Source organism: Lepisma saccharinum, chromosome 5 (assembly GCF_977018435.1).
Source record: "Lepisma saccharinum chromosome 5, izLepSacc3.1, whole genome shotgun sequence".
NCBI classification, from domain to species: domain Eukaryota; kingdom Metazoa; phylum Arthropoda; class Insecta; order Zygentoma; family Lepismatidae; genus Lepisma; species Lepisma saccharinum.
In genome coordinates, this window is record NC_139233.1 from 90,754,054 (window position 1) to 90,768,688 (window position 14,635).

Genomic DNA, 14,635 nt, shown 5'->3' on the forward strand with positions numbered 1-14,635 from the left:
AGAGGGTTGAATAATGAATGTTGAACTCTGCAGCCACTTGTCTTAAGCTGACAATTTTGTCATCTTCGTGTTCCAGGACTAAATTTGCTGCTCTATCCATCACATCAGGCGGTGTAGTCCCCTTTTGGGTCTTCCTCTTGTAGTTCCTCATCTTGCAGGCTACCTGAAACAATAGAAATAATAATAATACGGCAACAATTATACAGCAATTCGACAGCAATAGTTTCGGCGGGAACATAAGAAGGAACAATCTTTTAAAAATAAATCTGCAAGACGAAAGAGACCATATCAGAAAGCATAACAATATTAATGTTTCGTGCTGCTAGTAGAAATTACATGCACATGATTATAAACAAAAATTCATTCACAATTTATCTAGCAGTACTTAGTGAAATATAATGTTTTCTTGCCGTACTGACGTGCGTGTAATTTTGTATAAGAATAAATAAGTGAAAATTCAAAATGTGTGTTGGTTACTGAATATAGGACTAAATATATGCGATCACATTTTTCTTTTACTTGAAAATATTGTAAAATTAGTAAACAATAAACCGTATTTCGATTTATCACATTCGGGACAGTGAACAATTACATTCAATATCTTATTCAAGCGCTGGTCTGTCATGGGGCAGTTTGCAACATTGTGGGGTTAGTTGCAACATCTGTTGCAACTTGCCTCACCGACATGTTTGATTACGAAAGCTATTCTTGCCTCCACAAAAATTGCATAACATAAAAAGCAATATCACTTTCCACACCTTCAATAAACATGCTTTCAATTGACCACATGTCGCATGCTGTGGTCATTTATAGGAATTGCGTATTAAAAATTGTAAGAGATTCTTAAAAATTACTCACCGTCCTCAAAATTCTTCTTTCTTCCTCCACTCTGACAACATCTGAAAAACTGGTGTAACGAACGGTTCATCAGAGACACCTACCAACGTGTGTTGGAACGACAGTAAGCGCAACGCAGTAGAGCCATCCTACATAACAGAAAAAGCACTGTTGCAACGTGCCCATGTTGCAAAGTGCCCCACTTTCCCCTATGTGACACCGTCGTGATTAACGTGATAGATGGCGCTATTCTTGGCGCCTTTTCAACTGACGGCTGGAAAACAACGAATCAGCGATCTGTTCAGTTGCATTTTGATTGCGTGTGGGAAAAGGTTTCAATGCTGTAATGTCGTCTGGTAATAGAAGGGTCCTGGCTTCGATAATTTAGTTTATTTACTGTCACTTTTGGTTAACCGCGATGAATGGTGATAAGACGAAATGGATGAAGTGACAATCACAAACATATGCGGACGACACATCACAAGAGGACTATATTGCTGCGAGTCCAGGCGTCAGAGCTTCGTTGGACTGCAACATTTCAGCTACCAGTGTATACTACGTGGAATTGAGGTTGACTTTTCTGTTTCGTTAGCGAAGGTATGCTACACCCTTGACACCCCCCGGCTTCGATGTGTTCGATCCGGAATTATCTAAAAAACAAATTTTTATCCCCCCTTATTGATGATATTATTAAAGCTACTTGTTCCTAAGATATATATTGGGATAAACTAATAATAACTAAATTAATTACAGACCAAAAGGAAAAATAAATTTAGGAAGACCATATTCACGATGGAATGATTCGCCTCTGGTTACCCAGACCTGCGAGAGGAAGGAGAAGAAAAGACCTACTAATACGTGTGTTGTAAATAAAGTAGTGGCAACACTGTCAGGAAAAGGTGAAAACACCGTGTATGTGCTATCAGGCAGTCAGCAATGTCAGTTTGGAGCCATTCTGATGTGTGGAGTGCCAAAAGTGGTCGGTACAGCGAGTGCTGTGTATGTAGGAGGTTGAAATGAACACCATTTTCTGTACTGCTCTAAAACATGTTTACAAATGTAGGACAGTGATTGTGGATCAAAATCCAGGTTTGATCATGGCAAAAATGCACAAGAATGTGATCAAAACTTGAATGAAGCCTGTAGCAACAATACCTAGCCGTATCTGATAGTTGCATAATTGGTAAGTAAGTGCATTTCTTTAGGAGGTTGTGATGTGTCCGTGAGAACAATCTCAACATGAGGAAAATTGCATCATGCTGGGTTCCCGATATTGTCACCATTGCGCAAACATCAGGTAAAGCTAGTTATTGTTGCTTCAGGCTTCATGCAAGTTTTGATCACATTCTTGTGCATTTTTGCCATGATCAAACCTGGATTTTGATCCACAATCACTGTCCTACATTTGTAAACATGTTTTAGAGCAGTACAGAAAATGGTGTTCATTTCAACCTCCTACATACACAGCACTCGCTGTACCGACCACTTTTGGCACTCCACACATCAGAATGGCTCCAAACTGACATTGCTCACTGCCTGATAGCACATGCACGGTGTCATTACCTTTTCCTGACAGTGTTGCCACTACTTTGTACCCTAAAATCCAGAGTAATTATTATTATTATTATTAAAGTCTTATTTTAAATGGAGAAGTTAAGGTGAGTGTTATACACAGAATTATACATGAATACATTCAACGCACAATATACGTGTAGGAGCTCTATATGTGCGAGTGTCAGCGTAATGAATATTCTAAAGAGAATGACGTGTATCAGTCTCCTGAAAGCAAGCGTATATTGATTCAGACCTTGACAAATTTCCGTCTCGTATAATTGTAAGATTTTTATAGTTCATTCAAATGGAATATAGGAGTTGAATCAACAAGAATGGAAGGTTGTTTGTTGAGATCTATGTATAGTTTCGTTTTATCAGAGACAATCAAAATTGCTAGCGATTTATTGCGATTAATACACATCCCATTGTTTTATGACCATTTACGAATAACCTCTATAACAGATTTAACTCTAGAAATACCATCCTTTGAAGCTGTGAAATCGGGGTGCAAAATCGTTGAAGACTGGTTGGGGGAAAGATCTTAATCTATAAATTAATTCCACACATATTTATAAATTATTTGATATACATATTTATAATGTTATTAAATGTAAGAATAATTTACTAAATAATTACATTTTATTATTATTATTATGATTATTATTATTAAATACATAAAGAAATTAATTTGTTACTTTTATACATAGCAGATATTTATGAAGTACCAAATTAATTCTTTCACTAACTGGTTAAAGATGTCAATAAATAATAAATAAATCTTGAAGCTTTCTGGCGACGAATGATGAATAGATTCTCTCTGGCTATCGACCAGGTGAGTTGTGGAAAATATTCAAAGCTTTCGAGAGCCAACGTCACTTTCATCTTCTACCCTGAAGATGAGTGATGTTAGCTCTCGAAAGCTTGGAATCTTTCCCACAACTCACCTGGTCGATAGCCCGACAGAATCTTTTCAACAAATAATAAATAGTTAAAGTTGTTTTATTATAAGTTTTTTTCTCGCTTTGTGTTAATATAAATCAATTAAATTTCATAGTTATTGGCATTCTAGTTTTACTTTTATTGCGCGTATTGATGTAAATTTGGTAGTGATCTCTTGAGTGAGTGAGAGAGAGAGAGAGAGAGAGAGAGAGAGAGAGAGAGAGAGAGAGAGAGAGAGAGAGAGAAAGTATGCAACACAAAAAAACACTACTTTGTGTTTTCGATATTATTCTTAGTAAAGTATATTTGAAGTCAAAAGTAATTGCTTAACTTTTGTTTCCTATAACAAAAACTCGCCCCCCCGAAATCGTTTGGTGGGGGGTGTCTTTTGAGGCCAAGATTGTTTGGTAAGGGGGAAATCACCCCAGAATTTCGCACCCTGCTGTGGATGTGGAATAGTATTACTAGTAGAGTAAGCCTACATCGGAAGCACACTTGTGAAGGTGTCTTCACCGATGCTGTGTGCGATATGCATTGAAGAGAAAGAGAGAGAGAGAGAGAAGAAGAAGTAAAGAAAGAGGGAGAGTCTTAGAAGGAGAGAGACACCCCCTGAATCTCACGCTCAAACGAACCGGAAAACATCATCTCAACACCTAATACTCAGCGGAGAAGAGCTCACGGACAGGTTAATACTCGCAGCGACCGAAAAAGGATCACACGCTCCCTTACAGAGTCTGGATCAGCGACGGATCCCAGAAGTTGACAAAACAAGGTCTTATCTCTGGAACTCAAAGAAAATACATTTTACACCCGTCAGGACACGTGACAAAACAGTGGATTTACACTGATACTTCACACACGTGTTTCCTAGGCTTGTGCAAGCAGTGTGTCAATAAATGTTCTTGTTTTTTGGCGGAGCATCAATTGCTGGGGTGCAATTCATGTGCATAGGTTGAAGATTTAATAGTGGCAAGTAATTATTTGCAAATGATACAAAAGAAATACCTCTGTGAAACTTTTACAGCCCTTCGATGTAGTATCCAGCATTGTGTACAATCGTTACCATCCATGTGGAAGTCGTAGTATACCTGTAGCAGCGCCTGCTTTGATGATGGTTTCAACGGAGCGGTCTATTGCCTACAGAATCTCTGGTACACTTCGGAAGTTTCATCTTAGGGATCAAATCAAAGTCACAGGGACTGGTATAGCATCTTCCAGCCCCATCGAGCTAAGAAATCAGCCACAGGTTGCGCTTCACGCGCCCGAGCATTGTCCTGCAAAATGATGGGAGAATTTAGCAGAAAGTGTCCCCTCTTCTTTTGGTTATGTTCCAAAAATGAACAGTAATGCTGCGCATTGACGGTCTGTCCTTGAGGTACGGTATACGTTAAGACAACACCATCACAGTCGTACACAAGAAACACCATATCTTTCACATTAGTGGGGTTCTGACTACACAACTACATAACGTTAGACCGCCAACTCCAAACACAATCAATTCCTCTCGTTGCTGTGGAGGCGCCTAGTGTTGGAAGGAAGAATCCATTCACTGGGATATAGGTTAAGTATCAAATTAACGTGTAAGAGAGAAGCACCGGTTCCGTTTCATGGTGTATATACAACAGCAGTTGCCATTATTAAATCTCCAACCCACGTATATACATTTTGCAAGGATCCTCCTCAATCTTAACTATTAATGAATCATGCATTTCACCACATACTTACCATCCGTCTCCGACAATCTCTGGGGCCGCTCTGATGACGTAGCGGAAACGTCGTTGTCTTATCTCAAGGGGCCCCGGATTCGACCCAGTGGAGGAACATAGCTGTTCGGATCTCACTTTAAACTGTAGATCCAGTCTCGATTAGCCTTTCTGTGCAGAAAGTGAACTTAAAAACGAACTTAAACAAACAAACAATCAAACAATCTTTGTTTCAATTTGAAACTTTTCACCACTATCTTGTATTGTATTTTGTAAAGCTGCCATTCTAGTTCAGGTACTTAAAAATTTCATTACAATCAAAATTAACTCTTGTTTGCAAACTTATTCTTCTTTACTTTCATCTTCATTAATGTATTTTCTTCTGGAATCCTCTTATAAGGTGCAGATGCAGAGTCCCTTGGCCGTCCAGAAACATGATTGGCAGTAAGGTCAAAAGTTCCTGCAACCATACTGAGAATGCGGACAATACCATTTGTAAGCACACCAACATACGTGAAATCGATATTATCCTATGTTGAAGCACCCCACACGTCAGACGCAGATGCAAACCATCGGAACAAACAGATTGGAATAATCACAATGATGAACGGAAGGAAGGAAGAGGCAAACAAGTGACAGGAAACAAAAGAAGCCATTGATTCCGCCGCTAACAGCGAACGCTCCTGGCCAAACGAGAACCAGCAGGCGATCGACCATAAATTCGTGTGAACAGCGAAAAAGCAATCAATCACTCGTGCAGGCGGAAGCGGAATGCATCTACAAATGCCAACACTTCGCTTCCACTGACAACTCGAATCGAGTTTCCTTGGATAAACAAAATATGACGAGTATTCGGGAAGTGGGAAAATCGTTGTTGACATTTCGATAACACCTTCAATTTGTTTCCGTGAAGCCGAACTCTTTTGCGCTAATCTAGATATGTTTATTTTGGCATTTTACAACTCTTTTCGGATAGATTTCGACTCTTTCCATTAACTTCCTTCACATCAATTTCGACTATTTACTTGCAACTTCCTTCACACGAATTTCGACTGTTCACCTGCATAAAAAATTCATTGCTAACATTACATATTGCATTTGCATTATTAGCTTATGTAAAAACGATTTCTTCTCATTACATTTATGCATTACTGATACCACTGTATCAGTATATAATTTCAAACACCATATACTGATATTTTTAGTTCCAATTTCATGAGAATATAGGAACACGATATTTAGCCAGTCAAAATATTATCCATAAACTTAATTTCGAGATTATTTATCCTATCTGACAATCACCTAACATTCAATCAAGTGATATATTTTCAAACTCATAACAGAAACGAAATCATTCAAATTGCAAAAAAATAAATCTAACGATTTCTGCACACTCTCTAAGAGTTATATACAGTATTAAGTTGCATTAAGGTGATACGAGGCTTCATATTGCAGTCCGAGCGATGCGATATTGTCAAACAGCATGTCTTAGCTGATGGTTATCATTCCAACATGTAGTATTTAATAATTATTATTATTGACAATTATAATTGTCATTTTATCTGTTAAACACTTACTTTCATTGTCGATTGCCTGAAGAGATTGAAAGGCAGCGAAAAATAACAAACAATGAAACAATGTGCAATTTTAACACTATTAATTGGTTACTATTTACCTTATTTCTACCAGTTCCGTTTGGAAATAGTGACACGTTTACTGGTCAGCCCAGTCTCGCCATCTGTGAGTAACCGAGACCTACTAGTCTTTTCTTGGAAATCTCTACGCTTTAACGTCATCATAAGTAGGTAGATGGTTATAAAAAATGACTGCAAGAGGGGGCGACAGTCGCTCTTCCTCGTTGCTGAAGCAACGCAATCCGGAAAAAGTGAACCGCGATGAATTCAAAATCGACGCGGTCTGGGGTCTTCATCATCCCGCCATTGTGCTTCATCCCTGGAAAGCGTCGCCTCTTCCTTCTTTTCCCGTGCACTCCTTGTTCACAAGAGATTTTCTTAAATTGCCAATTTTGAAAGCAGCCATACATCAAACGCCCCCTACCATTTTTATACGTGAACTTCTCTCCAACCGTCTTCGTTCTAACTCTCCCCCTCTTGGCTTTTCCTGTGTGTGAACCTCCCCCACCCCTTCACCTTCCTCTTCTTCTACTCAGCATTCTTCTTGGAGTAATAAAAGGCGAGTATCGGAATGGGATTTTAAAACGGATAAAAGGAGATACTGTTGCAATGCATGCAAATCCACGCCAGAGCCATCTAGACGGACAATGGGGGAACTAAAAATCCTTCTACGAGCATTTCCCCCCTCAACTTTTCCTTATCTGTTTGTTTCTCTCCCCCTTGACAATCGATCCTAAATTACGCAATACTTTTAAAATTCCGTGCATATACTAGGCTGGCGGGCGTATTTCCTTCTGCAACTCGCTTTCAAGGTATGTAAATGATCCGATTTGAACGGTTTAGCGTTTTCAGTCCCCAACCTAACCTCGTTTATTCTGGAAGATTTCACAGTGTTCATCGAGGGTACAACTCAAATCTTGTTTTCTTGAAATCAGCTCAATTTCTTTATTTAAAGTGAGAAAATAGACGTAAAGATTTTCTCAGCTAAAATATGCCTTGCACGTAAGCAGCAGGGTGTGCGACATCATCGAAGACTGGTGGGGAGGGGGAAATCTGAATATCTACACATCCACCTCACATTATATATATACTATACATATATAAATGAATTTACTAAATATTTTAAATTACATTATTATTAAATGCATATAAAGAATTACCTTGTTATATATCAGATATTTATAAAGTTGAAACTAATTAATTTAGTAACTGGTTAAAGTTTGCAAATTACGAAATAGTTGAAATAGTTTTATTATGTGCGAGTTTTTCTTAGTTTTTGGATACATCAATCAGATTTCATAGTTACCTTGCATTCTTGACTTACTTTTCTTGTGCGTATTTTTATAATGTTATTTGTGTAAATCTGTTATGGATCTCTTGAAAAAGATAGAGGGAGGGAGGGAGGGAAAGAGGGAGAGAGAGAGGGGGGAGGGAGAGAGAGAGGGAGGGAGAGAGAGAGGGAGAGAGAGAGAAACCATTTAGCAGTCACACTGTGTGTGCTTTCGATATTAAGCTATCCTTAGTAAAGCACTTTTTATGTCAAAACTAACAGCTTATATTTTGTTTAATAACAAAATCTCCCCCCTCGGTAATTTTTTGATGGGGGGAATCCCCCGTCCCCCCCAGGATTTCGCACCCTGGTAAGCAGCCAGTGTTATAGCTCTTGTCCAGTCCTACGGCGGGCGCTCTATATGCTGGCAAGGGAAGTGGAGCGGGGAAGCAACCAATCCAGCGCGATAAGAAACGCAGCAGCCTGCAGAACGAGGTGCACGTAGTAGTTCCTCCACTCGACGTCGTAACTCTCGGAGCCACCGAGTTGGTCTGCTGCGTATTCCCTGCTGCCCACTTCCCTTTGCCAGCATATAGAGCGCTCTCCGTAAGACTAGAAAAGACCTATAGGTAAGTTAACCCCCCAAAAAAGTCCATGCAACCTCGACTTTTGCTACAGCCGGATTGCGCACACTTTTCCGGTTTTATCAGTGGTATCTGATAAGCCGTGGACAAGCTGTCACAATGTACAGGATTGCGCACATAAAAATGAGGCGATGTTGTCAGATGTAAAATGTTCTCAAGCCGTTCTCACTTCTGTTGTGTTTGTTTGTGTGTGTGTGGACTTACACGTGTTTTTGCAGTCATTAACCTAACCTAACTTTTGAGTTTGAGTAAATTGGTATGATCTACTATTTTATTTCTAATTTCTCTCTCTCTTCTTGTCTAAAGAAAAAAAAACAGTTTTGCGCACAGACTTTAAAGCTATCAAAGTGGCAACGTTCGATCAAAATTAGTGTTGCTCACGGGACGGGACATGTCCCGTCTCGTCTCGTGTCTCGTCTCGAAAACGAGACGAGACACGAGACGGGACAAACCTTTTGAAATTCGAGACGGGACGAGACGGAATGCCTTTCTCGTCTCGTTTTCGAGATGAGACACGAGACGGGACGGGACAGCTTTTGAAAAGTCTCGTCTCGTCTCGAAAAAATAAAAGCAAATTTTTTAATCAGTTGCAAATACTTGTTTGCTTGGAATAGAGTATTTCAATAAGAAACGTTGATAAGCGTGTATTAAGTCAAAATAAGAAGACTATTCTAAACTAAGAATCACGAACCTTCCGACCCTCTGTAAACAACCGTCTCACTTCGAGTAACGTATCACTCCGCGTCAGCTGTTCATGGATGGCGCGGTCATCATATGCTGTTGTTCACTCGCATTTCACCCGAATACGTTACATGAAAAGAAAACGTATTCCTATGTTTTATGACATCCCTACACATTGAAGCAAAATAAATTTTCGAAGTGTGATTAAATACGTGTTCTTGTTGAAGCTTGAAGTACAGGTATGAACATATTTTCGACTTCAAAAAATTCATTTATCTTAAACTGGGTTAACGGGTCCCTCCTCCCTCCCTTTTCTCTCAGTATGACGGGGCCAAAGTAAAACTAAGAGAGCGAGAGTCGATTCAGTAAATTCAAGCCTTTTCTTTTCCTTGCTACCCCTTCCACCAAGCTATTGCCCAACATTGTTGACATGCAGAGAATTGTTTCTCTCCTTTGTCCAACAATGTCCCGCCAGTTTTAGCAGAAACTAGACAAAGATAAGCCGAAACATAAAAAATAGATTGTTTATCTCCATTCATTTCTCTTTCTTGAGCACTGAAAAAAAAGCGACAATAAGAACTCACATTATTTATGCAAGGGAAAAATATTTACTTACTTTAATCCGATGGGAGAGGTTCGATGCCTGTCAGATCTTCATCACAACTATCTTCCGATTCACTTTCCCCGTCATTAACTTGGATAATGAATCTTTCCAAATTTAAATCGTCTGTCAGGTTGTCCACTTCCCACAATTTCCGCTCTTCAGTTTCAATGACATGCCGCACTGCGTCCGCCCAGTTACGCACCGAAATCTGAGACATGGCAATCTCAGTCAGTCTCTTGACCTCGTCCAACTTGAAGGTCTTGTTGTTGCGCGCAACGTACCCTTTGACCTGAGCCCATATCATTTCAATGGGATTCAGGTTGCAATGGTAAGGTGGTAGACGCAACACGGTGTGCCCGGCTCTCTTCGCCATTTCGTCGACAACGTATTTGTCATAGCTTGGCTTCATACGCGAAACGTGATCCAAAAGTTCCGCCTTGAGCACGTCAGCTGGAAGTACAACGCCTTTTTCGCTCAGCCAAGCTAATATGTCAGCCTTCTTCCAAGCAGTGGTTGGCAACTTTTCACATTTCACACTGTGATAGGGAGCATTATCCAGCACAATAACACTGTTCGGGTCAAGTTTTTCCAGAACAGATGAAAACCACTCCTCAAAAACATCACCGTTCATTTCTTCGTGGTAGTCACCTGTAGTCTTTGACACAAAAATTAGCTGTGCACCGTCCACGAACCCACTTCCACTTCCAACATGAACAATGATGAGCCTCTTGCCTTTTCCTGACGGTTGCTTCATTCCGGTTGACAGTCCTTCGAGAAAAGCTTTCTTCCTGGAGGTGACAGTGCTATCGTGCCACGCCTTGCTCACAGTGTGTCCTGCGTTTACCCACGTCTCATCCAAGTAATAAATGTTCTTACCTTGCTTTCGCAGTTCCCTTATGGACCGGAGGTATTTTCGTCGCCAAAAAACAATATCGTCCCTGTCGATGAGTGCTGTCTGCCGACTTCGCTTCCCATAAACGAACCCAACGTCCAACAAGAGGCGCTTTAACGTGGACGCGCTAAAATTGGGGAGATCCTCATCGTTATTAACATCCGCCAAAACCTTCCGCACGGTGGGTAGTTCTTGATTAAAAAAATAGGAATGCACTTTGCGCCGTATTGCGCTTATTTCAAAATCTGTGTACTTGTTCACACGAGCAACAACGTTGTGTTTCTTCCCGGGAGTCACAATTTCACCGGTCGTTTTCCGTTCTTTCAACGCACCGAAAACAGAAGACACTGACACACCACTGCACTCGGACACCAACTTCACCACCTCCTTCACTGTTTTTTCAGGATGCCACCGACAGAATGTTGCATAAACGTTCAGAACAATCTGCTTCTCGCCACTTTTCAACGGCTGTCCTTGCCGATGTTTCTGAAAGAAACTCTGAGAACACGGAGACCTTCCTGCACGCATGGAAGTCGCCATATTTGAAACTGGCGCTACTTTCTTGCCGGTCACGTGATCAGTTGTAATTTATTCAATCATCACGTATTATTATTATTATAAGCAGAAACCTTTAATGAAAAGCTATTTTAAAATTCATATTTCGGGATAATTTACATATTTTTCTAGCATTGGCAAGCTTTTTTAAAACGGACTATATGCGGCGGAAGAAATCCGCTATTAGGTTGTTGCCAACCCCAATATCTTCGCACTAAGTCGGTGAAGAAACTGAAGTGGTGTGGCAAATGTCGGCACATGATAATTTGATTTCACGATGTCAGTGAGGGTGCTGTGGGGTGAAGGGGCACAGATGCGCTGACCATAGCAGAGGTGTGCACCATCGATTGCTATCCTCATGACTGCAGACCTCATAAACACCCTCACACTCTGTAAGACTTGTGGGGGTGAGGGAGGGCAATGGCAGACCGTGAGGTTGAGATGAGGGCAAGACGCGAGAGGGGTATGGGTGGAGGTTGATTGAAAATGAACACCTTCGCTCTAGAAAGAAGAAAAACATGGTCATTTTTTTAAAAAAAAAATAAAAACCCTGCAAATATGGATTTTATATGTAGGGTGCAATAAAATGTGACTGCCTCTTACCGTCCTCTTCCCCCACTTTTCCTTCCAGTGACAATGCTTCATTGAGATGCCGTTTTAGTCTCCCTCGGCGTTTTTGCTGCTTAACCCAGAATTTTAGATAGAGCTGAAAAGGGCATACGAGTGTTTTGGGATAGCATAACTTTAGAGACGTTGAAGAAAACTCTGGAGCATGTTGTAATGTGTGACATTGAGGTGTAGATCACCCACACTGTGACACGCACTTTATGTCATTAGTTACCGAGACGATGAATACGATTCAAGAACTTAGTTAATCAAATTAAATCTATCAGCTTACTTATGTGCAATAGTAATAATAAATCATATTTTCAAACCCCAATGAATTTAATCAATAAAAAGCTGTTTTAAAAACGTCATTTATCTGAATGTGTCATCGAATTCCCTAGCAAAGGTTAATTTTAGCATAAGACGACAGAAGAATCATTTGGTACTGAACTGTCACATCCGGTAGGGGATAAGATCATGGACGTCCGTAGGATTTTTTCCAGGGAGGGGCAAGGAAGGTATTTTTTCCAGGGGGGAGGGCAAACAAGGCACATTTTCCCCAAGGGCAATAATTAACACACATTATTGTGGCTGAAACTAAATTGTATGTAAAAAATATATAATTTTGGTTGGATTTCATTTTCCAGGGGGGCCATAGCCCCCTTGCCCCCCCCTCCGGACGCCCATGGATAAAATATACATTTTGTTCTTTATTTTTTACATTTAAGACTTTATCTTCCACATTTGGGTAATCGTCTCTATTTGCACTCAGCCACCGAGCAGCCAAGTTGTATATTTAATTGTTCTTTTTAAGCTACGTATCAAATTAACTCCCAACAAGTGATAGGGCCTCCTTAAGAGAAACATTGCTATAACGCGTCCGTTGACAAATAGAACGTCTCTGCATCTTGTAGGCTACGTAGATAATTTTATTGTCATAAGTTGGCAACACTGTTATGATACACGTGCTTTTGTTTACAGAAGGTCTTAAGTTCTATGATTCTCACTGTAGAGAGAGGCATGAATGAATACCTAAACTTATTTCCTATACTCTTTCGAAACACAGCGTTACTCCCCATTTTTTTAAAAAAAATATTCCAGGTTAATAACTTTATGTTACGATAGTACTCCAGATACTAATACTATTCTGAATAACATCAAGTAAAAGGGCAGGTAGAGAAGGTGGAAGGAGGGGCCAAAAGATCGTGGAATGTCTGCGTCCGAGGTTTATCTTGTAAAAATAGTCTCAGCTCTATAGGTTGGAAAGATAAACGGACCGACGGATATGGTTTATTTTTATTATTTAATTTTTACATCAAAGGGTGTACAGAAGTGATTGTTATTAAGAAGTAGGAAAAGCATTGTAGGAAACATGGCAGTACAAATTGATAAGGAGTTGTTGGGAAAGTTATTAAGGAGTCCAAGATATTAGCAAGACTAAGAGAAGGAGATAATTAGGGACAAATAATCTTGCATTATCCCACTCCGAACAGCTGAGAGCTAAAGAGGAGGAGAAAATACAGGAAATATGGAAAGAAGTAATTTGGTGATTTTAGTGTTTACAGGGAACCACGACAGGATTTTACCACATGATTATTTGCACGGGTTGCGAAATTATTAAAATGTTATGGAAATTTCGGATATGTCTTTGTTGAGAAAATTCTTGTTGTTTCCCTCAGGCATTCTGCAAGTGGTTGGATTCATTTTTTTACGTCCGTTTGAAGATTATTTCCAATGCTTTTTTTATTTATTTATTTCTTATTTAAGGAGAATACTATTCCTTGGATTGTAATAACGAAGTACTGAGGCTGATATAGAATAGATTCCAAATGAAGGAAGTGCACTAAGTTCTGTATAATCGTCGTAGAAGGAAACTTTGTTCTATGAGGGGATTCCCCGATGGTACAGTGGTAGCATCGTCGCCTTGTAATCAAGGGGTCCCGGGTTCGATACCCATGGAAGACACATTGTGATTTGAACCCCACTTTAAACTGTGGGTCCAGTCCCGATTAGCCTTTCTGTAAATCAGATGAAGGAATGTTGTAGCTGTTCTTTTTATTCTGTCAATTTAGCCTTCAAGTTTATGAGCAAAATACATGTAGTATCTACTGTCTACATTTTCACTCGTTATTAAACACATTTCACAAAGTAGTTTTATCGAACTTCAGAGGGAAGCTGACAGCAATGTCAGGGTGGCGGGAGCTTGTTTACGACCAGGGTGTATTCCGAGACTATTTTTCGCCGTTCCCCACTGACAAAGGTTTCGCTTTGAACAATGGACACCGTTGCTTCAGGGGCAAACACCAAACACAGAGCGAGGTTGACCTGCAGTAGCGGGTACGTGCCATAAATCCAGGCCTGAAGTTGGAAAGAAAGTTGATGCAAGGGAGGGGCAATAAAAATTCTGTAAGTTGGTTTGATTGCTGACAGGAAGTTTTGCAGGAAAAGCTGAAAAGGAAAACGGCAGACTTTGAATGAAAGAGGGACAGTGAACACAAGTTCTTTGTATTATTCGCCGACACACAAGCTTCCATTTCGAAGGTGAGGCTATCAGCAGCGAAGTTATTAGAGGGTTGGAAGCGGTGACGGCGCCAGAGGGGGATGGGGACGCCCCATGTCAGACACTTCGCCCCCCCCACCCGGGCCCCCCAACTGAAGTTAATTAAATATCGAATAATAAGAGAGTTCATTTATAAGAGTATGACGATTTTCACCT

At 40.2% G+C, this 14,635-nt stretch overlaps 1 protein-coding gene across 1 annotated transcript; it reads right to left on the reverse strand.

The window, feature by feature from the left end:
- Window positions 1-9,879: 9,879 nt before the first annotated feature.
- On the reverse strand, window positions 9,880-11,298 carry LOC145988146 (uncharacterized). The gene has a single exon (XM_083122977.1). It carries the CDS (start codon window positions 11,296-11,298, stop codon window positions 9,880-9,882), a length of 1,419 nt encoding a protein of 472 aa, XP_082979103.1.
- Between the last annotated feature and the right edge of the window lie 3,337 nt (window positions 11,299-14,635).

Excerpts from the sequence above, each read along its gene's own strand:
- LOC145988146 (XM_083122977.1), bottom strand. The coding sequence starts at position 11,298 with ATGGCGACTTCCATGCGTGCAGGAAGGTCTCCGTGTTCTCAGAGTTTC.